The 27972-nt window shown below is 36.8% G+C and overlaps 1 protein-coding gene across 1 annotated transcript; it reads left to right on the top strand.

Moving 5' to 3' along the window:
* On the top strand, positions 1-27971 carry ITM2B (integral membrane protein 2B). The gene is made up of 6 exons (XM_038569516.1): positions 1-286; positions 21655-21783; positions 23475-23681; positions 25379-25489; positions 25930-26080; positions 27225-27971. The coding sequence occupies exons 1-6, from the start codon at positions 170-172 to the stop codon at positions 27308-27310; spliced, it is 801 nt and encodes a 266-aa protein (XP_038425444.1). The 5' UTR covers positions 1-169; the 3' UTR covers positions 27311-27971.
* Position 27972: the final 1 nt, after the last annotated feature.

Genomic DNA, 27972 nt, shown 5'->3' with positions numbered 1-27972 from the left:
GGGAGCGGTGCCGCAGTCGCCGCCTCAGCCGCCGCGGAGCCGCTCGTCCGTCCCGAGCCGCCGCCGGAGCCCGGCCGAGGAGGCTGCTGCCGGAGCCCGCCGCCCGCCGCCCGCGCCCCGCGCCCCGCGCCCGCGCCCGCCGCCCGCCGAGGGCGCCCCAGGCCGCGCCATGGTGAAGGTGACGTTCAACTCGGCTCTGGCCCAGAAGGAGGCCAAGAAGGACGAGCCCAAGTGCGGCGAGGAGGCGCTCATCATCCCCCCCGACGCCGTCGCGGTGGACTGCAAGGTCCGGGACCGGGCCGGGCGGGGGCGGGGGCGGGGGGCCGGGCGCCGCTCCTCCCCCTCCTCCCCCTCCTCCCCCTCCTCCTCCTCCTCCTCCCCCCTCCCCCTCCTCCGCGGGGCCGCGGCGCCGTCGGCTGCGGCGGGAGGCGCGTGTGCGCCCGCGGGGCCTCGTTCCGCCTGGACGCGCCCCCGCCCGCGGCGCCGACCCCGCGGCCTGGGGCGGCTGACGTCACCCGGGCCGCCGCCTGCCCTCGTCCCGGGCGGGGGCGGCGCCGACTCCTCCACCTGCGTCCCGGCGGCCCCGGGGGCGGCGGGCGGGACCTGCCGGGAGGGGCGGCGCGAGCGCGGTCCCGGGGCTGCCGGGGACGGGCCGCAGAGCCCGCGGCGCCCGGGGGCCTCCCTTGCCGTTGCTGTTAGTGTTAGTGTTAGTATTAGCATCAGCATCATTAAGTCCTTTATGATTATTATTGCTAAATCCTTTGTTATTATAAAATCCTCCTTTATTATCAAATCTTCCTTTATTATTATTATAAAATTCTTTTTAAAATTCTTATAAAATCCTCCTTTATTATTATAAAACCCTCCTTTACTACTGTTATTATAAAATCTTCCTTTATTAATATTATAAAACCCTCCTTTACTACTATTATTATAAAATCTTCCTTTATTATTATTATTATAAAATCCTTTATTATAACATCCTTTTTAAAATTTTTTTTCTTTTTAAAATTTTTATTATAAAATCCTCCTTTATTATTATAAACCCCCCTTTATTATTATAACATCCTTTTTAAGATTTATTATCATAAAATCCTCCTTTGTTAATTATTATAAATCCTCCTTTATTACTATTATTATAAAATTCTCCATCATTATTATAAAATTCTTTATTAATTATAAAATCCTTTATTATTAAAAGTTCTCCTTTATTATAAAATCCTCCTTTATTATTATAAATCCTCTATTATTTTATTTTACTTTATTTATTTTACAAAATCCCTCTTTTAGTCCTTATTTATTTTACAAAATCCCCTTTTTAGTCCTTCCTTCTTCTTTAACAAGATTCCCCCTTCTGTCCTAATTTATTTAGTTACTTAACAAGACTCCCCCTTTTAGCCCTAATGAAAAATCAGGAGCAGAGCTAGAACGGTGCTAACTTTCAGCGGATTCCTGCAATGATTTATTTAGAACAAGCTTGTGATGGGCTCAGGAGTTAGAAAGGAAAGCCCCACAGCCTATTTTCCACGAGATCTTCTGGAGGCCGCGCAAATTCAACCCTGTAGAAATTAACTGTGGGAGTTATTTAGGTTGCACGACTTTGTTTTTTCCTTAGTGTTTCTCAAGACCTGTTAATCGGTAGGGTGAACTTAGCTTTAGCTTCAAAAAAACCCAGTAGTCGTGTGCAGGTGGGAGTAAGAAGTGTAATTTTTTAAAAATACAGTTTAATGAAAATTACCTGTTGAAAGATGTGACAGTAATATTCTATTAAAAAATTTGAGATGGTGATGTTACCCTGGATGTGCCTGTACTTTTTTTTTGGGGGGGGGGGGGAATGTTCTTAAAAACGTCAGGGGTTGATTTTTAAATGACTGCCTTTCCTTGAAATAGGAACAGTGAAAAAAAATTAAAAAATAAAAAAAAGAAAAGAAATAGGAACTGATTGAGTGAGCTGATTCCCTAAAAAGATTAAGAGTTTTGGTACTGGTACTGTTTTTCCGAATCCATTGCAAACAGTCTCAGTTTTAAAAGAAAATGTTTGGAATGCACAGAGGGATAATTCCAGTAGCAAATTATTATCTTAGCTCTATGTTTATCTAACATTCATTGGACCTAAAATAGATTGTCAAGTGCCCTGTCATAACAGTCACAGATACATAATAGAGATTTTAATCTTATTATATATCTTTTTTAAATCCTGTAAATAAATATAATTCTTCCCCTTTAAAAAAAAGAGAGAGAGAGAGAGGGAGAAAGCATCGGATGATGTCACTCCAGAGGGCTTTTCTCTTTTCTCCGTATTGAAGGAGATTTGGAACTCGGGATAAAAGTCAGAATTAATTTGCTAGACAGCTTTACATTCTGACTTTTGATGTTTTCTGTCATTTCTGAAATGTTAACCCTGTTTTTAGACACTCAGTTTCACCATACTCAAATTTTGTGGTCACAGCCGCTGTGAAAAATAGCCGTTGGTAGCTCTGTGCATTATTTTCTATTTTGATCTTCTTAGATCCCGTATCCAAATAAAAATACTGGCACTGAGCTGTGAGGGCCAGCGTATTCCTTTGTAACCACGCAGCCGTCACGGATGAATAGGCAGAGAAAAAAAGGACGGATTGTTTTTCTAGCTATAAAGCTCAAAGCCGCCTTTTCTTCAGTGAGTGACAAAATATTGCTCTACCTGAAGTGTAGAATCCTAATCGTCAGTCACTTAACGGTACATGAAAACTTTGCTTCACAACAGACCTTGTGAAGGAACTTCCGATCCCTTCGTCTGAGCTTGGGCTGTGATTACATAATGTGCTCTAGCTCCTCGGGGTGACTTTATGGCAACCCCGAGTTTGCCCGGATTCTGCACAGAATCAGCCTTCCGTGTGCTTGCCCTGGGGCATTTCCTTGCCTGCCCGGTTGGTTCAGAGAATCAAAGTGAAGCTAGTTATGGACCAGAACTCCCCAACAAGAAGTTTTTAGTACATTTAAAGGGCTCCTAGACCACAATATCTAGAAGCTATTTGTTTCTCAAAATGTACACTTAGGGGTCACCTGCCCTGGTGTCCTCTTGGATTCTGGTTTTAAAATGCAGAGTCTGCTACCTTAGAATCTACCAAAGAATTCTGGTCTCTCTACCACCAAGAATTCTGATCACGCCAGTCAGCTGTCTTATGTAACACACATTCCGGTACTTCAGTGTTGCTCCTGTCTTTCGCTCTTTCTTTAGCTCTTTTCTCATTGCAGGTGGAGAACCCTCTGAAAGCAGTTCCATAGCCCTGTGTTTCAGTCTTGTCTCTTGGTGGCTGTCAACTCCAACTGTCCTGTCTATTGATGATCTCAACTAGATTGCTATTTACTATTCGTTTCCTACAATTTCCCCTTAATTTTTCCCCTTCCTCTCTCTGCCTGTCCCTACTGGCACACAAAGCTCAGAGATAACGGAAATAGCAGAGTATGATCTCTGGTTTTTTTTTTGTAACAGGCAAATTTGAAATTACATGCATGTTTTATGTTACAGGCGGCAGTTCTTTCATGTTTGTGTCTATAACTTTGAGCTTTGGCAAGCTGTTATATCTCTGCAAATATCAAAGAAAATACTTAATGTACTGAGTCAGAAGTCCCAGTTTTGTCATTGCATAACTGCTTGATCTTAGACTTAAGTTTTCACTTTCCTTATCTGTAAAACGAGAAGGTAGGACCACATAGTCTGTAAATACTCTTCCAGTTTTAAAATTCTATGAAGATGTTAGGATTACATAACTATATTTGGCAGGAATTAAATTGTTTTAATTGTGGAGAAATAACAACTACCTCCTCATCCTAACCAGACTGTTTGCTTTCGTCTTCCCTGTGTTTGGCATGTTACATTCCTTCTTCATACTAAGTAGCAGTGGGTCAAAGAGAAAATAAATGGACCAAGGTAGTATGTAATAAACCAAATTTTTATTTCGGGTTACCTTACTTGAGAGCAGTAGTTGTCAACAGCTCTTTTTTTTTTTTTTTTTTTTTTTTTTGTAATGCCTGATTATGAAACACCTTTCCCCATATCAAGACCCAGAAAGCTTAAATTTGCTTCATAGGTATCCCTGCAAGCCTTACTGCGGAAATACAGTGTTGCTGCTCCTCTACCTTGCATTGTAATTGTACAGGTTAAAGGGAGAGAAAAAGAAAGTGCTTGTGTAGGAGAGAAGATGGGGCCGCATGGAAGTGGGAGAAAAAAAGTACAGGACTACTAACCCAGTTAAGTTTTGAGTTACCCATTACAACAAGGCTCTTTGGACCCTAGTTCCTTACACTTTCTGGTATTTCCTGTATGCATACATACATAGGAATGATGGGCTTAGTAATTTAGCTTTTTGGTGTCTGTGCGTTTTTTGTTTTGTTTTGTTTTTTGGGGGGTGGGGGATTGGGGATAAGAAGGAACAATATATGATGACATTTACTGAAATGTGTTGACCTTTAGAGAAGAGATTGGGAGCTTGGTTCTTTTTAAAGGAAGTACATATCATTACCTAGTTGTGTAATTTAGTGTTTGTAAACAGTTGCCAGTAGAAACTTAGAGTCCTTACATTTTGGTTCTCCCTGAGAGTATTGATAGCTGATGTGTGAGAGCTCCATCCTGGGAGATAAATTTATTGCTCCTGTGCATAGCACGTGAGTTGGCAGGCTGGGTGCCCCTGACCCTGCATGTGCGTCCCTCACGGGTTCCTGCTGCTGCTGCTGCTGCTGCTGCTGCTGCTGCTGCGGAGGGTGGACAAAGGTTGGACGAGCTTGCGTATTGCACATTTGGAGGACAAGTTACCTGCTTGGGCTTCACAATGTCACCTTAAACATATTTTGTCTGGACTAAACAGAATTGAGTATATTATTAGCAAAATCATAACCCCGTAAGATGTTATGGAATTTAGCTCTGCTATATAAGAGGTTTAAGTGAATGTAAGTTTTTTTTTTTTTTAAACAGAAGTATCTCTTAGAACACATGGCACAGGCTTATTTAAGTTGATGGAGTATTTAACTTATAAAGTTTTGATTATGTATTATCACTAAAGCTTGACTTGCCTTAAATGTTCATCCAAAGTAGTAAGTCATTCTGGGACATTTTATTTCTCTTGTTCTATATCCATAATTTAAATATCTGGGGTGTCTTTTTTTTTTCCAAGAAGAAATACTTTCTGATTTCGTATTGTAACTAAAGTTATTTGGATTGCTATGTATATCATAGTGCCAGTAGAGGAAGATCCAGACGATATTTAGGTCTTTACAAATACAATATTGATGAATTCATCCTCCTAAACGCTTAGGTTAACTTGGAAATTTTTATTAGAACGCAGACTGGAGGAGTTAAGGACTTTGCCATCAAAGAACTTTCAGGTCATAACTGCTGCCTGTTAAAGGATTTGACAATTCTGAATTTCTCAATGAGGTGGTTTTTGTCCAAATGATACAGAAGATAGTGACAGTGGAGCTAGTTCTTCAAGAAGCTTATGTATAAAGTTATTTCCTGGCTCCCATTTTCTTTGCACAACAGTGAATGTCTTTTACAGGGTAGATGGCTGAAAGTTGAAAATTAGAAATTTTATTGCAGATATGACCTAAGAACATCATTAAAAAATCATTTAATTGTGATTATCCCCTTTAATTAGTGTTTATGATACATATTCTTGATGGCTAAAGATAGCTATAATGTTATAATCCTCTTTCATATGTTACCAACAATTGAATGAACAAAATTATTTTCAACAATTAAAGATTTCTATAAAGCTCTTTAATTGATTTGAGGGGAGGAAGGAACTTTATGAACTATTTCTATAATTCTACCATTTGGGGAAAAATCCGTAAGAATGAACATAGACTTTATTCTTAAGCAGAAGAACCTTAATCTTGAGTTATAGAAATGAAGAACTTACTCTTATTTTTATAATAGAGGGATACTTTAATTTTTCATTTAATGTCTTATCTTTTAGTATTAACAAGCTTCCAGCAGTAATTGTATGACTTAGAGCAAATGTATATATATATGTAATGTATCAGAAATGAATATAAATAAAATTTGCCTAACTTATAAATACATTTTTGAGTTAGATATCTAGGGAATTTATTTGGGAAATAGACATGAATTATGGTGTTAGATATCAATCAGTACTTGGAGATTTTAAAATATTTGCATAAACTTATTGACAGTTGAATTTCATACTTTAAGAAACGGTTTTGATGGACTTCTGTATATTTGGAGATTTGTTTTAATGCCAAAATTTTTAAAAGTTTGTCTATTTTCCAGAATGTATGAAGAATAAAGCTTAAATCTTGAGTTGTTTTCTCTGCTTTAAGTGTGATTAGCATGTTTAAAATTATTTCATATAAAACCCAAAAAGGTAAGTTGCATAGTTAGGTGATTACTTGAATCACTGCAGCATCCAAAAGAAGACCGAGCTTTAGTGCTGGGAAAGCTGATTCCCAGAATCAGTCTGTCTGCATCAGCATTTCTTAAAATTCTCAGCCAACCTTTGTAGCATTTCTGTTCTGCTGTATACCCTACTCTGCCAGTTCTTACCTTTCAATTTATAGCTTTCTCCTTCAGTTCATTTTTTCCTTGCTTCCCAAGCAAGCTCTCAGCGTTAGCCAGGGCAGTGCTAGACTGTTAAGCAGAGATGGCAAACTCAAGGCCCCTGGGGCCCAAGCAGAATCAGTGAAGCTGATTTAAATATATATGTATTTTAAAGATTTTTATTTATTTATTCCTGAGAGACACAGAGAGAGGCAGAGACACAGGCAGAGGGAGAAGCAGGCTCCAGGCAGGGAGCCCGATGTGGGACTCGATCCCAGAACTCCAGGATCATGCCCTGGGCTGAAAGCAGGTGCTAAACTGCTGAGCCACCCAGGGATCCCCACGATTTAAATATTTATTTTTCATTAAAAAGAAAAAAGGAGGATCCAGTATTGTTTGGTTCTCCAGTCTTTAAAGGGCAAGCTAGAAATGGGGTTTTTACTTGAAACTTGAGTATTCACATCTGACTTACACAGGAATTTCAGGTAAAAATACGGCCTGACGTGGGCCACTGTTTGAATCTCCCTAACAGTGGAAAGCCCAGCTGGCAAATTATGGCCCACATGTCCAGATGTGGCCTGCTGCTTGTTTTTGTAGGGTCCATGAGCTAAGAGTTATTTTTACATTTTTAAATGGCTGGAGGGGGGGAGCATCAACCAATTTCTCCCTTTTGCCCCAATCCCCTTGCTCAGTAAAGAGGTACAGTTCAAGAAGCGGTATTGTCAACTTACTGAAACTCAGACTATGCAATTCTACTTTACGGTTTAAATCCCGTCTCTGCCACTTAACTGTGACACAATGGGGTAAGTGACTTCAGCTCTGTCTCAGTTTCTCCTTCAGCAAAATGAGGAATATCATGAACTGTAAAAAGTTCCTCACCATGCCTACAATAGGGTGAGAGTAAGACCCAGTAGACATTAGGGTACCTGGGTGGCTCACCCCCAGAAGCCGCTGATTCTTGATTTTAGCTTGGGTCATGATCTCAGGGTTGAGATCGAGCCTGTTTCGTGCTCCTTGTGCTGGCCCATGGAATCTGCTTAAGATTCTCTCTCCCTCTGCCCTTCCCCACCTCCTTTCTCCCATTTAAAAAAAAAAAAAAAGACTCAGTGGACATTAGCTGCAGTTATTACTCCTACCATTACTATTACTTACAACTACTACAAGTGTCACAGGATTTGGCATTCCTCAGATTGTTAAACAGCCGTGTGATGCGAGAGTAAATGCAGCATCTGTCTAGTTTTCCTGTTGGCTTTGATTCAGCTTTGCAGATGTCACTTGTTTTAAGTAAACTTAAAAAGATTTCTAGAAGTGAAGATAATAAGATAGACATAAAATTCATGAAGCAGAGCAGTTACTAATTTCTGTTTTGCTTTTTAATAGACCCATGCCACAAACTTAAAGCCACTTTCAGATAGGGTGAGATCCTACTGGCAAAAGTTCATGTTGTAACCTGGATCTAGTAACTTGGACAAGTCAGGAGACTTCCCCACATCTCTGTTCCCTCATTTGCAAAATCGACTGGTGGCACCAGCCCTAGAGTGTTGTTGGGATGATATTCACAATGCCTGCTACATAGAAACTAGTTAAATATTAATGCATTTCCTCCATTCCCATCTATTAGAATAAAGTCCCACTCCCCCCTCCCCCATTCTTGTTTTGGGGTTTACTTCTGTTTATCCCTATGTCACATGTCAGTTTACATAACAGTATTGTTAAATCACCCTCTCCAAGGTATTCTGCTGAAGAGTCCTTCCTGTAATGGAAGACCCTTAGTAGTTGTATCCATTTTCACTTAAAAGTGGGTATTTCTTTCTCCATTACATAAAGGATGTTGATAGAATTCTGTAAATTTAATTTTGGGTTTTACCAAATAATACTTAGTTTTTTTGTTGTTGTTGTTGTTTTGTTTTGTTTTTATTTAGATTTAATTTATTCATGAGAGACACGGAGAGAGGCAGAGACACAGGCAGAAGGAGAAGCAGGATCCCTGTGGGGAGCCCAGTGCGCGACTGGATCCTGGGACCCCAGGCTCACACGCTGAGCTGAAGGCAGACACTCAACCTCTGAGTCCCCCAGGCGTCCCAATACTTAGTTTTAAAATACAAATAGTCCTGCCCTATCACCGAGGAACCCACTTTTGAAAATTACACTGTAGTTATATACAGTACAATGCTGATTGAGTGTACAGTTACATAATTTTAAATATATGCACCTGAATAACAACCCAGGCAAGATAGAACATTGCTTTCAAATCAGAAAGTGCTCATGTCCTTTTAGACTCTGTCCTCTCCCCTTAGAGGCAACCACTAATCTAATTTCTATCTTTGAAGATTAATTTAAGGCAATTGGGTTCACTCCAGCTTCTAGGCTTTATGCAAAATAGAAAAAGGGTGCCCTCTGTGGTTTTGGTGAGCAGAGTACAAACTGGATTCTGGCTCTGTTGATTTCCTCGTACGCAGGACAGTCTGCCCAGCCATATAATGATCCTAGCTTCTTATTTCTATAGATCAGTGGTTCTCAAACTTTTTGGTCTCAAACCCCCCTTTGTACTCTTAAAAATTGTTGAGGATCTCATAGAGGTTTTGATTTGTGTAGGTTATATCTATTGATATTTACTATATTAGAAATTAAAACTTTAATTTAAAATAGCAATAGAATACCTATATCACATTACCGTAAGTTACCATAAACATGTAACATTTTTATGAATATTAAAATTTTCCAAATAACCAGAAATTTTTAAGAAGAGTAAAGGTAACACTTTTGCATTTATGCAACTCTACTGAATAGCAAGTAGAAGACTATTAATAATAGCAGATTCACACATCAGATTCTGTGGTCAGCCTATTGTGCTATCATACATTCAGCTTCTGGGAAAACTTTACACTAGTCAGAAAGTGAGAATGAAAAAAAAAGTGTCTTATTTTTATTTTATTTTATTTAGTTTTATTATTTTTATTTTTGTTAGGAGAATAGTTTTGACCTTGTGAAACTCCTAGAAGGGTGTCCCTGGACTACATTTGGAAAACACATACTCTATATATTTGCTTATGCTGCTGTTGTTGGTTTTTGTTTTTGCAATTTTAGATATCACCTACTGGCTTCCTAATATGGAAAGTGAATATTTTACCTCTTATCAATTAACATACTAAAAACATTCCATCTTAAGGTATAGTTGTGGTTTCTGGTTTTATTGATATTCCATGCTTTTATTGTAATTGATATAAACATTATTAAACCTGGGTAATGTAGTATAACTTGGTTCTATATCTTTCCAAATCTCTTTATTTTCCCTGGATTTATTAATTGGTCAAAAGGATTGCTTTAATTTTCTGTGTACTTTTTGCTACTTCATCCTCAGACTTTGACAGCAGTATAATTAATTGCCTTTGTGTATTTACAAACTTATTAGGAAATACCGCCAAGAAAAATACAAAACTCAATAAGTTACCTAATAACTTATTGAGTTTTGTATTTTTCTTGGCGGTATTTCATTTGTCATTCTTCGGTCTACCATCCAGACTGGTTGTAATCTAGGCATATTGCTATCCAGACGCCTGAGAGTAATTACCATCCTGGAATTGAATTGGCTTTGTATTTATCCTGTGTTGGATCTGCAGTTTTATGAATCTGAGAAAAAGTATCAGATTAAATTATTTTTAAAAAGATTTTATTTATTTATTCATGAGAGACACAGGCAGAGGGAGAAGCAGACTCCATGCGGGACTCGATCCCGGGACCCCAGGATCAGGCTCTGGGCGGAAGGCAGCCGCTAAACTGCTGAGCCACCCAGGGATCCCATCAGATTAATTTTTTAAAAAACTTAACATATCTGGGAATCTAATCTGTCCTCACAGTTAATTGGTAATTGATTTGGGTATAAAATTCTATGTTAGCATAATTTTCTTTCAGCAATTTGATGGCATTACTTCATTATCTTCTGGTCTGATGTCATTCTGATTCCTGGTTATTTGTACATGACCAATTTATTTTTGGGTTTTTTTTTTTCTTTCCCTCCAGAAGCTTGAGATTTTTTTTTCTTTATGCTTCTGGCTTTTGAAATTTTTATTGATGTAGTTTGTTTGAGGTCATTCATTTCCATTCTCTGGCTTAAGATTTATTGATTTATTTGTTTATCCCTTTATTATTTACTCTGTCGAGCTTTCAGGAAGAGGTAAACATTATCATTTAACTGGAAATCAGTCATAGGACTGCTAACTGCTGTCTTGCTATCTTTTTAAAGATTTAGTAGAATATTTCCTTTAACATTGAAAGTAGACTTTTCATAATAGATACAAATGGAAACCATTTTTGTCTACATTATTATTATTAGCCCTAGTTGTTTGTTTTTACATTTATTTACTTATTTAAGTAATCTCTACACCCAATGTGGGGCTCAAACTCATGACCCCCAAGATAAAGAGTCACATGCCTCTTCCATCTGAGCCAGCCAGGCACCCCATATTAGCACTAGTTGTAAGGTCAGACAGGATGGCCTACAAAGTACATGAAGCATCTTTTGGTGTCTCTCTTTACAGTTCCAAGGCTGTCTCCCTCATGAGTTATTTTAGTGACCACTTACTACCAATTTTGTGATTTTGCTTCATGACTTTGTTATTCTACTTAAGTTTCATTATTGTAATTAATATCTTGCCTTTTCTATTTACTTTCAAATGCTTATATGCTTGTAAGCCGGAGTTAGTTTACTTTGTTTTTGTTTCACGTGCATATGATTTTAATATTCCTGTTACTGCCCATTGTAATTTGATGAACAGAGAAAAATCCTATTAATTTTTTCAACATAATAACACTACTGTTGTATAGTTAATACATGGTGCTTATTATGAGTGTAGCTCAATTTAGGTAAGTTCATGATAGCAGAATTCTGTGGAAGCTGAGGCTAAGTCATTTCTGATTGGATATGAGCATTATCCTATTGTGACATGGTGTCACTTCACTTACTATTAATTTGCATAAGCTATTATTTAGTCAAATAGTTGATATAATAGCTTCATGCTTTTCCTTCCCTAAGATGTACATGTAGAGGACATTCAGGCCTTATTAATTTGAGATGCTACACAAATAATTTTACTTAACTACTTTGGGCCTCATTATATTTATCTGTAAAATGATGTGTTGCACTAAATGTCCTTTCATGGTCCTTCCATAGTTGATCTTTTTTTTTTTTTTTTCCTGAAAACTACACTGATCACATATTCAGAGGCACCTTACTTCATGGCCAGACACTATATTATGAATTTAAAAATTACTAAGCATCCCAGTTTTTAAGTAGCACCTAGTATAGCTGAGAGAGACCAACCGGTAGGCCAAATTAATCACAGCCTACTTAAATGTTACAAGTCACAAGAAAACAACACCCCTGGATCTAAGAGCCTGGAGAGTGGTGGAATAAGGGAGCAAGATCTAGTAACTACTGATTGTGTATTGTACATGTACTTGGTGCTGGGCATAGGTTCAAAGTAATTTTTACATGTTCACGATAGACAAATATCTCTGATCTCAAGAACTGGAATTTTTTTCCAGTAGTCATTTTGTCTAACTTTAAAATAAACTTGGACAGAAAATGTCACTTTCCACATTTAAATTTTTTACACTTTTAGAAGAATATACTTAGATTTTCTTTTATGAAGAGTTCTGCACTTTTGTGCGGCCCAGGTGGCTCAGCGGTTTAGTGCCGCCTTCGGCCCAGGACCTGATCCTGGAGTCCTGGGATTGAGTCCCGTGTTGGGCTTCCTGCATGGAGCCTGCTTCTCCCTCTGCCTGTGTCTCTGCCTCTCTCTGTGGGTCTCTCATGAATAAATAAATAAAAATCTTAAAAAAAAAAAAATGGTTCTGCACTTTAAATGGAATTACTCATATTTGAATATGAATGTGTAATTATCTCATTGAATGATATTAAAATCCAAGATTTATACAAAAATGATTCCAGAACAAGTTTGCTTTTTTCCGCTCTCTAATCTTGACACTTAATTTTATAATGAATTATAGGGAATAGAACATTCCTATCACACTTCAAGTTTTAAGAAAATAAGAGTTGATATTCTTATTAGGAACAATAGGAACTCATAATTTAGCTGATGGCAGAAAAAACCTATCTTGAGCACTTTATCTTTAGTAAAAGCTATGATTAACAATAAGTAACAGTTCTATATAATGCTGTTGACTACATATCTTTAGATCTCACCAATATGAATTTGAAAATCTGGGGCACCTGGCTGGCTTAGTCAGTGATGCATGGGACTCTTGATCTCAGGGTTCTGAGTTCAAGCCCCACATTGGGTATGGAGCCTTAAGTAGGCTCTACTTAAAAAAAAAGCAGGAAGAAAGTCTCCTGAAATTTTACTTCCTAAAATAGAAAGTTCTCTTCAGTGTAGATGAATAAACACCTTGAAGAATAATGGCTGTCTTTAAAAAATGTAGAAAAAGGAATAGAGAATGGTTAAGATATTCCTGTATTAACATTCTGCTTTGTGTCAGATACTCTACTTGTCCCTAATGATATAAAGTAATTAAGTTGTGATCCAGCACTAAAAGCATTTTAGGTGTTTTTTTTTTTTGCTAGTTCTGACCTATTTTTTTACCCTAAGCCTGTGCCAATTTTATATAATGCCAATATTTTTTTTCAGGTTTCATAATATTTCACAATAGTTTAAATATTATGCAATGGTTTAAAAATCTCATTTCTTTTTTTTCTGTATTGCAGCTGTGTATTGTAGGATTTGTTCACAAAAAAAGGACATTAATGAAAAATTTGTTTTATAGACATTGTATTTTCTGTTGATTTCTCACTTTATATTTTTATTATTTATTATTATTATTTTAAGTAATCTTTATACCCAATGTGGGGCTTGAACCTACAACCCCAAGATCAAGAGTTGCACACCAGGCACCCCAGTTTCTCAGTTTTAAACCTCTTTAGTCCAAGTGTAAAATAACTCTATTATCCATATGATTCTGAGCACTTGGAAAATGACTTCCTTTTTGTGTGCCAGACACAACATTTGTCACATGGACTTTTTCACCTTAGTTGAGATAGTAGCAGTCTTATTTGAAAAGTAAAATGAGAAAGCATAATTCAGTTACTAATTTAAATGAACCAGACAAAACGTCGACAGATGTTGATGTCTTTATAGATTTTAGCTTTTTAGCCATAGATCTTGTGTTAATATAGCAGAATATATATTTGATAATCAGTGCTATTAATAATGAACAGATCACTCCATCACGTCTTTTTGATGCCTCCATCCTTGGGAAAGAAAGCTAATGTGTAAGGTGAATAGAACATGTACCAGAACATGTACCAATGGTAAATGAAGGGCACTGGTATTCTCCGTAATACTAATCTGTTGGAGCCGTTACCTACATAACTTTTGTGGATCTAAGGATATAGCTAGGAAAGCATTTTGGAAAATTTTTAAGTAGATCTTAAATGATAACCAGGATTTGTTTGTTGTTTTAAAATTCTTACTGGAATGGGAAGTGATTTAATTTTGCCCTTAAGTACTGTAAATCTTTTTCCATTTGGCCTTTTCAGGATTCTGTTGTAGATTGCTTTTTATTGGCTTCAACGCCAGTGGATACTTCAGCTTAACCTTTCTCAGCTAAATCAGATGGTGGTGGGATAGTAATAGCTATCTATTGAGCACTTACTGTTTACTGTGTACCAAGCAATGATGTAAATATTTCACGTTTCCTTTCCTTACAACAACCCTGTGAGATAGGTGCTATTATTAATCCATGTTTAGGATGGCATAATTAAGACATAAATTAAACTTGTGCAACTCTTTCCCTTCCTCCAGGATTCTGATATTTTTCATCTGCTGTCCATCTTTTCAGTTTTGTCTTCTGTCCTTTCCAGCTTCTTTAGGATCATTTACTTGGGTCTTAGGAAAAAACTGCTATTGTTCTTAGGTTTTTTCTTAGGTTTTTTAGGTTTTTCTTAGGTTCTTAGGTTTTTTAAAGATTTATTTATTCATGAGAGACACAGAAAGAGGCAGAGAAACAGGCAGAGGGAAAAGCAGGCTCCCCGTGGGGAGCCCAATGAAGACTTGCAGGACTCCATCCTAGGACCTGAGCCAAAGGCAGACGCTCAACCACTGAGCCACCCAGGGGCCCTAGATGGTATTACAACCAAATGGCCTTCTGTCGTTCTCACTTTTTAAAATCTTTTCTGGGAACTAGAAGTTGTCTGGAAAAGATCTTGGATTCCTGTAGCTCTCCACCCTTGATTTTCTCTGGGCTCATTCCATTCCACCTCTTATCTGTCACCATTTTGGTCTGCTGATGCCTTCCGAATTTGGATTTGATGTTTGTAAGAAAATGCCTGTTGTGTCATTTAAAATATTAAGGTTCTTTATTCAGAATGTTAATCCAGTCTGAAACTCAGAAGTCAAAATCCTTAATATGGGCAATGATTTAAACTGGTGGTTTTATAAAGTCAGGTTCATAGAAGGACGTATTACCCAGTCACAGCAGAAAATGAAGATCAAGGTTCAAAACGAAGCAACAGAGTAGAAAAGAATTTAGTATGTTGAGTCTTAAACTGGGGGAAAAAATTATGAGTTGAGAAAACTAAAACATTGATTTGTAAACATTTGAATCAGATTTTTTTTTTAGCGTTGGCAGCAAATTCTGTATTTTGGAAAATAGTATATTGACCAGCCATGTCCATGGGCAGCTGCCTGTGCATCTCCATAATTATCCATATTGCCAAATGTATTTTAAAAGTGTACATGTTTCTAAATAACTTCTATTTCTGAAGGTTCAGTAAGTAGTTCATGCTGCTTTGAGTTGAATAAATTGTATTGATATTTTTGTATTTCTGTCTCGTTTTTATGCTTAAAGCATTTTTATGCTACCTCTCTTTCCCTCCTTCTTCCTTCCCTCCCTCCTTTCTCTTCTCTTCTCTTCTCTTCTCTTCTCTTCTCTTCTCTTCTCTTCTCTTCTCTTCTCTTCTCTTCTTTCTCTCTCTTCTCTTTTCTTTCTATGCTAATATAATTTTTAACCCTAAGAGAGATTTTCTTCTGTATTCTGGTTCCTATAGCTTTGTGATTGCATTTGGCTATAATAATCGCATAATAGTATATTTGAGAGCTTTGGAAAAAATGTGTCTTCATTCATTCTATAAAGAAGGCTCAAATAGAAGTGCCTGAAGATGTGAAGTGATTTGTTAGTATAGGAACAAAATCAAAATTATATGAAAACCCTTGTGTTTTGTCTGAGTTAAGTTTAAATGGAAGCACATTTACTGAAGCCTCTTAGGGAACTGACTGAGGTGACCTAATTCTTAACTAATTGAAGTACCAGAACAGAATTTACCCTTCATTTTGCTTAAAATAAATTGGTTAAGTAATTTTACTTTATCATATGATGATAAAATTTATTTGAACCAGAAATTAGTGCAGTGAGAAAGCAAGAATGCTTCCAAAACCTGTGTCTTTTCATAGTACTGTAGAGGGGTGATTATAGGCCAGCGTGTTGCTTCAGTGTCTTCATTTATAAACTGGGATAAAAACTTGAGGTTTTATTGGAAGATTAATGAGATGATAATTGTACAGCACCTGTGGGAGTTCTTTTACCTTATCAGCATAATTTAAGGTGTACCAGTTTTATTGTAGTACAAGGGGAGGAAGTGTCTCTGTGACTTGTTTTAAATTAGGCTAGGTAAACTCCTATACCCTGGCAAAGAAGCCCTGTTTATTATGAGTGATTTCCCTTTTTTTTTTGGTTGTTGAGTTTTGTTGTTGTCCTTGATTTATGAAATAACTCAGGCATATAAGACCAGAGAATTTGTAGTACCATTTGATATGTTTTTAAAGTCTAAAATATCATATACTGGTAATACCCAACTTGCCTTAAAAAAAAAAAAAATCCTTGGCATTATGTGTGTGAGAGCTTCAAATCAACTATGCTAATTGATTTTAACTATTATTATGTGAACCTATAATACTTCTCTACTTGATGGACATGTAGGTTATTTCTAATTTTTTTATTGACCATTCTGCAGTAATCATTATTGGACCTTTTTCTTTATGTACACGTATAAAACTTTATCTAGGGCCATATTCCTAGGAATGAAAACTGTATGTGTGTCTTTAATTTTATTAGATACCACCAGATTTTTCTCCAAGCAATTATTTTTTTAACTTTCTTTTTTTTTTTTTTTTTTTTTTTATGATAGTCACAGAGAGAGAGAGAGAAGCAGAGACACAGGCAGAGGGAGAAGCAGGCTCCATGCACCGGGAGCCCGATGTGGGATTCGATCCTGGGTCTCCAGGATCGCGCCCTGGGCCAAAGGCAGGCGCCAAACCGCTGCGCCACCCAGGGATCCCAGGAAGTCTCCAAGCAATTATACCAACTCCTGCCAACTTTAATTACCATTGCTCCACACTTTTCCTGGCACTTCATGTTGTTAGACTTTCTCTTATTGCCTGGTACATTGGCACTCAGTTGATTCCCTTCCCCCATCACTTCCTGTATCGAAATATAATTTACACACAAGAAAATTCGCCCATTCTATCTATATGACTTGATTGAATTTATGGTAATTGTATAAAGCTGTATATCCCCCACCATCAAGATAGGAAACATTTAAAAAAAAAGAAGATAGGAAACATTTCATTATCCTAAAAAATTTCCTTATATGTCTTTAATCCCTTCATCAGCTCTTGATTATGGCAACCATTGAGCTTCTTTTTGTCATTATATTTGCCTTATCTGGAATTTCATAAAAATGGAATCATGCAGTAAGTAATCTTTTATGTTGGATTTGTTTCAGTTAGCATATTTTTGATTCAGTATGAATATAGCACAGTTTATTCATTTATCACTTAGTGGATAGCACAGTTTATCCATTCATCATTTAGTGGATATTTAGAAACTAGTGGTTTCTAGTTTGGAGTTATGAATAACAGTGGTATGACTAATCACATATAAATCTTTGTCTCAATTGGTTTTTAATTACTGATCTTCAGCAATCTTGCTGAACTTTAGTTTGAATCATTTTACTTTCTCAGATTTTCTAGACAGTGATATTATTTACATATAATGATAGTTTTGCGTTCTTTTTTGTAATCTTTATATCTGTTCTTGTGCTTGTTGATTATGTACTAGCTAGGCTCTTTAGTATAATGTTGGATGGAAACAATCAGTTTTAGTGGGCAGCGCTCATAATTTCTGACTTGAAAGGTTAATGGTCTAAGTCCGAAGTTTCACCTCTTTCCAGTTAGCAAAGAGATTTTTATTATAAATGGGAGTTTGTCAGATGCATTTTTGACACGTTTTGGGATGGTCATGGGACTTTTCTTCTTAAATCTTAATTTATGTGGCCTTTTCTTTAAGCTTACTTTATCAAGTGTTAATCATTTAAAATATACTTTGATAATAATTAAAACCTTTTCTGTTTTCAGTATATTTTAATGCTTTGTCCATGACTCAGATTGTAATACTGTGTCATTTATCTCTCATGAATAATGTTAATTTTGACTGTAAATTGCTTAAGACATGAGCCATGTCTTAATCACATTTGGATTTCCCATAGGATCTTGCACAGTATATTGCAAGTAATAGGTCCCAATAAATGTTGAACTGGGCTAATAAGTACTTAGGCCTGTTCTTTGCTAAATAGCCACTATCTGTTGTGTGTCATGAATTTTGATGTTGCCTCCACCCCTCATTATCATGCTGACTGTTGATGTAACTTTTATTGGTCATTAAAGAAATAAACAAGCTTTGAAAAACAAATCGAAATTTAATTCACTCATCAAATATTTGTTGAGTGCCAACCAAGTATTGAGCTTGGCTTGGAGCTACCAGTAATGCAAAATAAATATGAATGGATAGTCAGAAGAACCTTTATAGCCTAGTAGGGAGAGAGAAGATTCATGTGTGAATTACTCTAATGAAGGGTGGAAAATGATCACTAGAAATTAAGAGGAGGAAAAAAAAGAAATTAGCTGGAGTTTGAGGACCTGATAGCTCTTTTAGGAAGTACATGACTGTGGTGCATGGATTTGGGTCTATAATGTGGCAATTCAGAGACTTAGTTTCTGATTCTTAAGCCATGGTTCATATTGTTGAAGTGCCGAATAAATGACCTGTAGGTAAGTGAAACATTTTATAAATTAAATTCCTAGAGAAATTTAATTTTTTTAACTGTCATGGTCCAGAAATGTGATTTTTGAATGAACATGAGAATTCAAACACCATAGCATGATGCATAAAGGCCCTTTGTGATCTGCCCCAGTTACCTCTCCATTCTTATTTCTTGTACCCTCCCCATCATATCGGATGCTCCAGCCATAGCACATGTGGCCTTTGGAGATGTGCTTTCTGGTTCCTTGATTTTATTCATTCTTTGCCCTAAATATAATGCCCTTTAACTCTGTCCTCTGTGTGGATAATGAGCATTTGTTCTTCAACATTCCCCTCTAGTATTTTCTCCCCTGGGAATTCTACTCCAAACACTATCCATTTTTCTGTGCTCTACATTCTTCTGTCCATTACCATGTTTATGTTCCCTTTGTATTTACTTTCCAAGCTGATCTAAATGATCTCTTTCTTGGCGGGGGCTCTATACCAGTGCCTAGCACAGCTCTTTGCCAGTGGTAGACATTTATAATTTGTTCTTGAAATTTGCTCACCAGTTAAAAATGATATATTAAAAGGTCTGGAAACTTGTCATCAATTTGACCATTGGGGCTGCATATTTTTTTATAAGCGTCTGCTCATGGTCTTTGGATACATTCGTTTGTGTGCTACTAGAGAAGGGAGTCTGCCAAATAGGGTGGGTGTTGTAAGCACAGTTGACTGTTTCAGCAGCTGATACCAAATGTTTGGAAGTGACTGTTTCCATCTGTCATTTTCATGCCCCCGCCCTGCCTCCACCCTAAAATTATTTATGCTAGGAACTGTTTCTTATCTCCTTAGGTATTTATATCAGACAAGGGCTCAAACAAAATACTAGACTTTATCATTCAAGTTTCATAATTCCTTACAAAGTTCTCGTAACTTTCTGTTCACAGATGGAGTATCTTACGTGGCTTAATAAGGTAGTCTAGGCTTATTCTTTTTACATACTACTTTGTAGTGCACTTGGCCTTTTTTTTTTTTTTTTTAAGTTTTATTTATTCATGGGAGACACAGAGAGAGAGAGAGAGAGAGAGAAAGGCAGAGACACAGGCAGAGGGAGAAGCAGACTCCATGCAGGGAGCCCGATGTGGGACTTGATCCCAGGACTCCAGGATCACAACCTGGGCCAAAGGCAGGTGCTAAACTGCTGGGCCACTCAGGGATCCCCTGTAGTGCACTTGTCTTATGTCCATGTACAGTACATTGGCAAGTTCACCTGCAGCAAAGTGTAATGCTCCTGCACTGTTTGATCTTGTCCTTAAGTTAAAAGGCATTTGTTCTTAGAGTGTTAATAAATTCTGTGTTTAAAACCTCAGTTAATCTAGTTGCACACCATCCAGCCCTAAAGTGTTCTTGGTTGCTTGGGACATCTCAGTAGTATCAAGTCGAAATTCCTCATCTTAGCATTGAAAACAGGACTTCAGCTTTCTTTCTTTCTTTCCCTGCCCCCCCCACCCCCCTGCTTTCATTCTTTCTTACTGTATTCTTGCCTCAACCGTATCTTGCCTTGTTGATAACAATTTTTCTTCTTTTTATATCCTATTTATTGGTAGAGGTGTGGGTCAAGTCTCCTTTCTCCCTTACTCCATCCTATATTGTTTTCCAAGCAAAGATCAGTCATATACTTGAGAGGCTGTGTGTGTGTGTGTGTGTGTGTGTGTGTGTACATATATATGTACACACACACATATATATATTACTAGAACATCTTTTATTATGTTGTTTTCAAGTCATTTGCAGTTTTTCTTTTGCTGTCTCTATGATATATCTAGAACCATGAGTTAGGTAACACTAGCAGCTAATCTCATTTGTCAGCTATTTGACACGAACCTGGGTACAAATCAGAAATTAGCTGCAGGGATCCCTGGGTGGCACAGCGGTTTGGCGCCTGCGTTTGGCCCAGGGCGCGATCCTGGAGACCCGGGATCGAATCCCACGTCAGGCTCCCGGTGCATGGAGCCTGCTTCTCCCTCTGCCTGTGTCTCTGCCTCTCTCTCTCTCTCTGTGACTATCATAAATAAATAAAAAAAAATTAAAAAAAAAAAAAGAAATTAGCTGCAAAACTGAAGTGATGGAGTAATGTAACTGAATTAGAAGGACAGAGGGAGTATTGAAAGGACTGAATATTGTTACCCCATTTGACATTCTAAGGCTAATTTATTTACTTGAGTGGATCAGAATCAAAATACTTACTAATTATGTATCTCTTGGCTTTTTAAGTTTTTTTTCTGTTGAATATTTTCTCATTTTTCTGCTGCATCTATCTTAAAAATAAAGACCTTTGTAAAACTGGGATTGATTGATTGATTGATTGATTGATTGATTTTAGGATAGGGCTGTAAGATTATAGGATTATTTTTAGATAAGTATGTCCTATTTTTTAAGACTTTAATTGTTTAAATAATTTATTTCATATTATTTGTTCTGTCCTTTATTTTCCTGTTACTTTTTGTTGTATATTGTTAGGAATGGTTTTATACATGCTGTGAAATATGAACTACCCTATAGCAAGCTAATACATAGTTTTATAATTCAATGTGATATACACAGAAGTTGTAGTAGGTTAGGCTTAGCACAATATTTCATGACAAAGTTGTATTGTAGACTCTTCTGAATTTTTAAGTGTTAGAAGACATTTTAATCACCAAAAGTTGTGCACAGAAAATAGAAATTATAAGGTATGTTACTGTTCTAGAGGTAGGAATAGCAGAGGTGTTGAGAGTTTGAAAGCAGAACTCTCCCAAGAGACTGATGCCTCCGCTCAGGAGGCGTTGCGGTGAGTCCTGGCACCACCACCTAGTAATTCCTGGGTTGATTTTGATTGGAGACCCGAGTCCTTTGGTCTTTATAACTTTGTTTATAAAATGATAATCCTTTTTAGGCTTTTTAGGCTTCTTTGAATCCTGAGCTTTCTGTGATTCTGACTGGAGACAAAATATTAACCATTGTTGGTCTTTTTCATATTTTAGGACCCTGATGAAGTGGTACCAGTTGGCCAAAGAAGAGCCTGGTGTTGGTGCATGTGCTTTGGACTAGCATTTATGCTTGCGGGTGTCATTCTAGGAGGAGCATACCTTTACAAATATTTTGCACTTCAAGTAAGTGGAAAATGCTAAGGACTTCTTTGCCTTTTCTTCATGCATATTAAAAAATTGGCCCAAGTTTGTTCTAAGCCTTCATTTTTTTATTTGTGGCCTTTGCCATTTGGTAGTCCTATGTTTCAGTTGTGGTTAAAAATCTGAACATGGGTTTGCTGAGTCTATTGGGCAGTCACTAAAAGCAGAATAATGATTTTTTGACACATTGCTGACTAAAGAGTACAGATTATTGTATGATTTTTTTCAAAATTAACCTTCATTTTCCCACTCTAGTAGCTAAGGTATAGTATTATTAATTGCCAATTGAGTCAATACATCGGACAACATCAAATGTTATCATATTGATACACTCTAACTTGTCAGCCAGTTTGGACTCCCCTACAGTAGCCTTTACTCCTGGATACTGAGTTCACTGGCACCACGTCCCTCTGCCTCTTTCCCAGCCATTGGTTCACCCCGTAAACATTGTGTGACTTCGGAAATGATGTTGAAGTAATTTGGGCTGAATGTTGTTCTATAACTGAGTGTTTAATAGTAATCCCAGTGGGTTAAGACAGATTTTTCTTCTGATGATAATCATGATTTATGATCTGTTTTGTGATATATTTCTCTTGACAATAATTTAGTAGGTTTATTTTTTTTTACATCTTAAAATTTGGAGAAACTCTTGACAAATAACTGTCATTAAAATAATGAAACATTCTGCCAGGGGATGTATATAGTTTATGCTCAGTTGGATGTTGATAGACATTACTGAAATACTGGTCGTCTTTTTTTTTTTTTTAACTAGTGATATTTTTTAATGCAATTTTTTTTACAAGAAATATAGTTGACATAGAAAAAAAACTATTTGTAATTCCACCCCCCAGAAATAGTATTTTTGTCTTAATATTTTGTTATATACTCCTAGCCTTTGTTTTCTTTTTAAAAAACAGTCTTTATAATGATTGCTGTAAACTGATATTTCTCAATTATAATGTATATGAAGGAAAAAATCACAACTGTCTATATTCCTATAAAAATTGCAGGAAGGGATCCCTGGGTGGCGCAGCGGTTTGGCGCCTGCCTTTGGCCCAGGGCGCGATCCTGGGGACCCGGGATCGAATCCCACATCGGGCTCCCGGTGCATGGAGCCTGCTTCTCCCTCGGCCTGTGTCTCTGCCTCTCTCTCTCTCTCTCTGTGACTATCATAAATAAATAAATAAAAAAAAATTGAAAAAAAAAATTGCAGGAAAAGTCTCTTTTGGCTAATAAGAGAAAAATCATTTAATCAATGAATCACATCAAAAAGTCTTAAAAGTATATTCTGTTAGGAAAAAAACATGATTCATTTCTGAATATATTCTCTTATAAAAAGACTGCCTACAGGTGGGAATAGGCTGATGTATTTCTTCAGATTTACTTGTCACCAGATGAATAATGGCTTTAAATTCTATTTTTGTCAACTGCAAAAAGTAAAGGAAAAATCAGCTACTTTTCTCCTTCTGAAACCATTTTTTTTAAAAACAATGCTTCAAAACCCCATCTTAAAGAGTATGTTAACTCTGTAATTAAACTGTCTGACTTGTCATCTAAAAGTAAGAGTTTGCCAGCAAAATGCTATTTAGATAGCGGTGGCAGCTTAAGTAATGCTTACATTTAAAAACCTGTCTCCCACTGAATTGCTGAAATAGTGTTTAAACCCTCTGTAGCCAGATGACGTGTACTACTGTGGAATCAAGTATATCAAAGATGACGTCCTCTTAAACGAGCCTTCTGCAGATGCCCCAGCCGCCCGCTACCAGACAATCGAGGAAAATATTAAGATCTTTGAGGAGGATGAGGTTGAATTTATCAGTGTGCCTGTCCCCGAATTTGCAGACAGTGATCCTGCCAACATTGTTCATGACTTCAACAAGGTGAGCCAGGTGTCTGGAACTGGAAGAAGAAGGCACGTTCTTGAATTGATGCTTCTACAGTTTTAATTTCAGCGTTTGCTAATTTATTCTATTTAGAGTTTACTTGTTACTGGAAGAAAAATGGCCTTGGGTTTCTTCTGCCTGACAAGATAAACTGTCCAAATTTGATGAGCTCCTTATCAGAAGCAGATCCTCAGTGACCTTTTCTCCATCATAACTTTGGTTCCCTTTGCCTTGTCTACTTGAAAGCCCACCTCCTGGCTGCTTCTCCTTTGCTAGTAATTGCTACTGTTTCTTATATGCCCCTGTTTGCTTGGATAAGAGGTGATGCATGTTCCTATATCTATGTAGGATTTTCAGAAATTAGTGATTTTTAGTTCTGCATATTTCATTTATCAGTTTTTAAGTTCTCATTCTCCATTTCCCCATAGTATTTTGAATATTGTTACAGGTTGCAGAAAAGATGAAGTGAGAAAACAGTGAATATTCCAAATCCTCCACCTGGTTCCAGAATTTTACCATTTTTCTTAATTTCTTTTTCTCATATTTGACACTTGACCCCTTAAGATACTTGAGCTGTTGTCTCTTCTACAACACTGTATGTCATCTCTGACATCTTTGTCATTGTCACATCTAAGAAAACAAACATGACAATATAGTATTATTTAATATTTAGTTGATATTTAAATTGCCCCAATAATTTTTGTCCCAAGAATGTTCTGTTTTCTTAAGCTGGGATTCTGAAATTCAGAAGTTCACATATTACCTGTGGATTTTGCATCTGTATAGAAGTTTGCCAGTTTGAATATTCAGGCATATCATTGAAGTTAGCTTTGCAAATACTTCATGCCTGATAAAATGCATTTGATGAATGTTAATAGTTTGAAAAATTATGTATTTCAAGATAATAAACCTACCAAAACAAATAAAGAATGACTAACACTGAGCTCTTAGAAATCTAAGTGTTAACATGGTTTAACTCATTTTAATCCTCAAAACCATCCTGTGAAGCAGTCTTTCTCAACCATAATTGTCCATCTGAACCACAAGAACACAGAAAATGACTTAATTGACTTATTTCAGTTTCCCTAGGAATGATAGTAACTAGTACCATTCTGGATGCATAGGAGAGAAGTTGATTTTTACATGTAATAGATGGGTACCTTGGAGGGTGTTAGATCTTATAAGTGAGAGAACTGACTCTATCTCTTATCAGGTGATAAGGTATTTGCAGTTAATTTTAATAGTTTAAAGTTAATCACTTACAGAAGCAAACCCCTGATAAGGATTTTGTTTACTGGGGCACCTGGGTGGCTCAGTTGGTTAAGCGTCTGCCTTCAGCTCAGGTCATGATCCCAGAGTCCTGGGATTGAGCCCTGCATCCGTAGGGCTCCCTGCTCAGCGAGGAATCTGCTTCTCCCACTCCCTCTGCCCGTCCCCCTGCTTGTGTACACATGCGTGTGTACCTGCCCTCTCTGCAATCTTAAAAAAGATTGTGTTTATTGGTAGCAATAATTTTTCCTCTCATTACTATCTTCTGTTCCTGTCCCACCAAATACTTCACTTGTTGAAATGCAAGTGATTTAAATATTCTAAAGCCAACCCATTTTAATGATACAAATTATTCTTAAAACTCTAGGTGCTGCTGCCTGTGTTATAAATATTAATCTAATGAAAATGTATCTTTGTCTTTCCAGAAACTCACAGCCTATTTAGATCTTAATCTGGATAAGTGCTATGTGATTCCATTGAACACTTCCATTGTTATGCCTCCCAGAAACCTATTGGAGTTACTTATTAACATAAAGGTATAAGATGTTCGAATATTTCTTATTAATAATGCTGTTATAGTTATAGCGTGTTAGAATTCCCAGTTGAGATTTTAGCCCTCTAAGTGCCCATCTTCTGGAAATATAACCAAGAGCTTTGTAAAGAGGAATTAACACTTGCAGTTTTGAGTTTTTTCCTTTTATTATTTTATATTTTGAAATACAATTTCTTAAATTATTATCTAAGTTCTCCTAATGGGCCTGATAATAAATAATAGGCTTTCAAGAAATAATATCAGTGTTGCAAACTATTCAACTCATGGACAGTATGTAAACAAATGGGCATTACTGTACTGCAGTAAAATTTTATTCATAAAAACAAATGGTGGGCAGTAGTTTGCCAGCCTCCATTCCATGCATTATCTCGTCTGTTCAATGTATGTTTGGAGGTATTCACATAATATATTTTCCAAATGTAGGCTGGAACCTATTTGCCTCAGTCATACCTGATTCACGAGCACATGGTTATCACCGATCGCATTGAAAATATCGATCACCTGGGTTTCTTTATTTACCGACTGTGCCATGACAAGGAAACTTATAAACTGCAACGCAGAGAAACCATCAGAGGTAACGTTTTCTACCTTTAAAGTTCTGGCAGAAAAGTTTGTTGTTTCACTTCATTGTGTTGAACTAGATTTAGATGTAAGCCGGTATTGTCTGTATGCTTGCCACAAGTGAGAAAGCAAAACTATACTGTATCATTATATAGTATTTCTAGATTTCCGGAGAATCCTCTAAGTTCTCAATCCACTCTTTTCAGATAGAGAGAATTAGGTGAATGTGAAGTGTCAGTGCCTTAAGATGCTGTTACCTCACTTTTCATGCAGTTACCCAGTCCAGCCTTGCATCTCACTACTTTGGTTCAATCACACCATGCAAGAGTTCTTGTCCAGACGGTGTCTAGAGAAGCTCTGCAGGTGTGTGCTCAAGGATCTGGATTCTAAACAGAGAGTTTGCCTTTCAGATCATATTAAGATAATCACAGTCAGGTTAATTAGAAGGGAATTTGACTGAAGAATTAATTAAGAGCACTGACACAAGTAATGTAGCTTCGCCAAATCATTTAACCTTTTTGTTCTTAAACCTGAAAAACAAGAATGACAGTATCTCCCCATTTCCTTTCAAGATCTTTGTAAAAAATAAAATGAAAGTACATGTGACAAAGCTGTAGGAAGTAAGAAGTGCCACTTGAATACAATGTGGTGTGAGTTTTGGAATTGTGGGACCTAGTGAAATTGCTTTACTGGCTTTTTGTTAGCACTTATTAAAGTTAGCACTTATTAAATGTTCTCTCCTCTCAGGCTAATGAGTCACTTGAAACCTACTGGTTGATTTCTTACATTTAAAAATTATCTTTATAGTTGATCATTTCTTTTTAATAAGCCAGACATAAATATAATGAAATTTACCCTCTTTAGTGTGCAGTTCTGAGTTTCGACAGATTACCATCACAGTCAGGATAGAGAATATTTCCAATATCTTCAAGGTCATAAATTTATATATGGCATTATTATTGGTTACTAAGATCTCTTAAGATACTTGTTTAGACAAGAGAGGAAAATTATTTTTTCTAGTGTTAAAAAATCAAACTATAGAAGTTCATGGAATATAGAGTAAAAAATTTCTATATATATATAACTTTATATAACTATAAAGATGGGTATGAGTTACTAAAGAACCAGAAATTAAAAATTTTTTTCCTCCCAAACAGGTATTCAGAAACGTGAAGTCAGCAATTGTGTTACAATTCGGCATTTTGAGAACAAATTTGCTGTGGAAACTGTAATTTGTCCTTGAACAGTCAAGAAAAATATTATGGGAAGAAAATCTAATATCGCAGCATAACCCCACCCTTTGTATTTTGTGCAGTGATTATTTTTTAAGATCTTCTTTCATGTAAGTAGCAAACAGGGCTTCACTCTCTTTTCATCTCATTAATTCAATTAAAACCATTACCTTTTAAAAATCTTTTCTTCTTTCTAAGTGTGGTGTCTTTTATCTTGAATTAGTAGTTGTATGAAGTCATAGATAATAATACACTTCACCATAGATCTTATGTGTTAGGAAGAACTTAAATTTCTTTAATTCATTTATCCAGATTTTTATGTTTGAATTATGCATTTTCCAGAAGAGGGGTTATCTCAAGAATAATCATATATATGCATACGTAAAAATGGACCACAGTGACTTATTAGTAGTTGTTAGCTGCCCTGCTACTTAGTTTGTTAGAGCATTTGAGCACACATTTTAATTTTACCTAATTAAAATGTGCAGTATTTTCAGTGTCATATTTAACTATTTAGAGTATGATTTCCACCTCGATGTTTTAATATCCTAGACATCTGCTGTAATAATATTTTAGAAAATGTTTGGAATTTAAGGAATAACTTGTGTTACTAATTTGTATAACCCGTATCTGTGCAATGGAATATAAATATCACGAAGTTGTTTGACTAAAG

Source organism: Canis lupus, chromosome 22 (genome assembly GCF_011100685.1).
Source record: "Canis lupus familiaris isolate Mischka breed German Shepherd chromosome 22, alternate assembly UU_Cfam_GSD_1.0, whole genome shotgun sequence".
NCBI classification, from domain to species: domain Eukaryota; kingdom Metazoa; phylum Chordata; class Mammalia; order Carnivora; family Canidae; genus Canis; species Canis lupus.
Note: the sequence above shows the minus strand (reverse complement) of the source record. Positions and strands in the feature narration are given on the sequence as shown.

Excerpts from the sequence above, each read along its gene's own strand:
- ITM2B (XM_038569516.1), top strand. The coding sequence starts at position 170 with ATGGTGAAGGTGACGTTCAACTCGGCTCTGGCCCAGAAGGAGGCCAAG. Across the intron at positions 287-21,654 it reads CCGTCGCGGTGGACTGCAAG|GACCCTGATGAAGTGGTACC; the intron begins GTCCGGGACCGG and ends TTCATATTTTAG. Across the intron at positions 25,490-25,929 it reads AGTTACTTATTAACATAAAG|GCTGGAACCTATTTGCCTCA; the intron begins GTATAAGATGTT and ends TTCCAAATGTAG.